The following is a 2,789-nucleotide window of genomic DNA, read 5'->3' as shown; positions in this document are numbered from 1 at the left end:
TTGTTGCGTTTTGACGCTGAAGTGCTCTTCCCTCCTGACGTTTTACAGAGGCTGTTGCGGCCGCGCTTGTTGCCCCGCTGTTGTTGTTTCCTCCACAAGTTGATCGGATTGTAGAGATCCTCCCCCCCACAAGGGAAGCTGGCGCCTCTTTTCTCTCCGAGTCTTCATTCTGCCCAAAGTCCAGAAGTAAGTGCTCCTCAAGTCAGTGCACGTGTTTCGACCTCGAGCGACCGCTCCGTTGACGCCGGAGGTGAATCCGGCAGGACTACAGCCATCGACTGAAGTTTAAGCTCAACTGGCTATAACGGATGGTACAGAACAAGATGAAGCCTTGGTAGGGCCACGATCTGGATAATACAGAACATGGGGATACGGAGTTTACAGTCCCGGAGGATACAGAACAAGAAGGAGAAATGAAGGCTCTGATACAGAATGGAATACGCGAGAGAAATCGACGGAAGCTGATGAAGTAAAGAGCGAGAGTGACGACCCTGCGGATTATCGTGTAGATTTTGATGTCTTTGATAGCGACAACTTCATGGAGGGTCTCCGAAAAGAGCGATTGTTCGGCCCGACAGATGGTGATGATGTGAACGTGGTGGCTGGTCAAGATGCCAGCGACTGTCATTCAGACGCGGATAACGAAGACGTGATGAACGACAACGAAGTGGTCCTTGAAGTAGAAGGTGTAGAAGATCTAGAAGACGTGTCTTTGAATGATGACATCCCCGAGGAGGGACTCTTTGACCTGACTAGTGGTGATTTGCGAGACATCGCGGAGAATGGATGGATTACTTATGCCGAAGCGGAAAGTGGTAAGCCGTATGATACAGATTAGTGTGTGGTGCAATTGTACTTATTCTGGATGGTGTGTTTACTACAATAAATATTATAAAGATATAAATAAATGATGAAAAAATAAAATCAAAATAATTATTGATTTTTGGTTCAAAATAAATAGTTAAAAGATATAAATTAGAAAAATTTAAATTTAATAAAAAATCCCATATATGTGGAATAACATTTGTGAAAATTAAATTTATTATAAAAAAATTAAATATAATAAAAAAAATATAAAATTTTATAAAAAGAAAATTTTCAAATTTATATAAACCTTCTGATAAAAAAAACCAAATTAATAAAATACTTAATTGAATTACTATAAAAGTTGATATAAAAATTGCTATTAAAAAATTAGTAATAAAAATTTCAGTAATATTTGTAAAGATAAAATATTTTAACATATTTTTATTAAGTAAAAGCAAAAAGCCCGAATTACGATCGCGTCCGACGCGCATCGACGTTCCTTGCGCCGCTCTTCCTGCGTCCGCTAGAGCCCGAACCCGCTCAGACGCATCTGCATCTTCTCCCCAACACTAAATTCCATCTCTACATACCTGAATTATGTCGTTTGCGTCCTTCCCGGCCCCTCCGTCAGACGACGTCCAGCTGGACACACAGCTCTACACTATGATCGAACTCGAGGGCAATCGGTACCGTGCCTTCTTCGCCAAACTGTGCGGGGGTGATAACTCCTTAATCTCCCGTGACGCTGCGCTCGAGTTCTTTCGCAAGTCCAGTCTCAGTGAGGAGCAGGTGCAAGAGCTTTACACTCGTCTTAAGGAGCTGCATTTGCTCCGGGACAACGCTCACATGAACGAGACGGAGTTCGTCATGGGGATGCACTTCATTGTGTGCATGACTAAGCGTAACTTGGTCAAGATCCCGCCCAAATTTCCTGGCTACTTGTTCCCTTCACTGGACCTGACGCCTGAGAGGCAGCAGAGCTTCGACTTCCCGAGCCCCGAGGAGCACTCGTACACATCCGAGGCGTCCAGTGGCACCCCTCTCGTGCCTCCCCCTTCAACAAGGTTAATGGGGGCTATGGGGCCGACTATTTCTCAAATTGCGACGTCGCCGATGACCTCCGGAGCGCCATTAGTGGACACCAAGTCACTGAGAGCGAAGGCGGCCCCCATTGGCTAAAACAGATATTATGTGCTGTACTTACTGTATGTGGACTACACATCGTACTTAACTGCACCGTTTAAATTTCATTTTGCTCTCATTTTCAGCTGCGGTTCGCCACCTCACGCAAAGGGCGCTGCCTGTGTACACGTTAATTAGCACAATTAAAAGGCGACGATGAGCACACACGTACTATATCGTCGTAGGAGCTGGAGAAAAAAATTATAGGCCCTGGTGACTTATATTTCGGCCTCAATCGAAACTTTAGTACTTATTGAATTTAGAATGATGTTTTAGGCTTCGTAGTACTGCTGTACTAATTTAACTTAACAAAAATTATTTTTTTCTCTATTAAAAACGCTTTTTTCCCCCACCCCCCCTTTTGCATAGGGGGGCGCGCGCGCCCCCTTGTTTTATTTGAGAGGAGACCCCCCCCCCACAATTTTTTTCCGCGCCTTTAAAAAAAAAAAAAAACTGTTAATTATCTCTTTTAAAAGTGAAATTCTAAATAAGATCATGTGGTTACACCTGCACTCCGGAAAAGTATATCTCCTTGTATTGCGCGCGTAGTGTGCGACGTTAAGATATATGTGAACTTCCAAAAATATACGTTGTGTACATCAAACAATATACGTTGTGTACATCAAACAAAATGGGAACAGCGTTTGTGATTAAGTTGGCGCGGATGCACATGTCTAAGCAAGGACACGAAACACGAAGGAATACCGACCTACACTATGTACACGATGGGATAGAAGAGCAACACGAAGCACGGAAGGGCCATGGACGATGATAGAAAGACTTAGCCGATGCAAACCACC

At 43.7% G+C, this 2,789-nt stretch overlaps 1 protein-coding gene across 1 annotated transcript; it reads left to right on the top strand.

The window, feature by feature from the left end:
- Nucleotides 1–338: 338 nt before the first annotated feature.
- On the top strand, nt 339–1,986 carry PITG_22394 (uncharacterized protein; the record flags this gene model as incomplete). The annotated part of the gene is made up of 3 exons (XM_002909794.1): nt 339–469; nt 529–815; nt 1,439–1,986. Coding segments are annotated over 3 exons (966 nt in total), but the record flags the coding sequence as incomplete, so codon positions are not given.
- Nucleotides 1,987–2,789: the final 803 nt, after the last annotated feature.

The sequence above is a fragment of the Phytophthora infestans genome, genomic scaffold, assembly GCF_000142945.1.
Source record: "Phytophthora infestans T30-4 supercont1.2768 genomic scaffold, whole genome shotgun sequence".
In the NCBI taxonomy this organism is placed as follows: Eukaryota; Oomycota; class Peronosporomycetes; order Peronosporales; family Peronosporaceae; genus Phytophthora; species Phytophthora infestans.
This window is presented reverse-complemented; position numbering and strand designations above follow the sequence as displayed.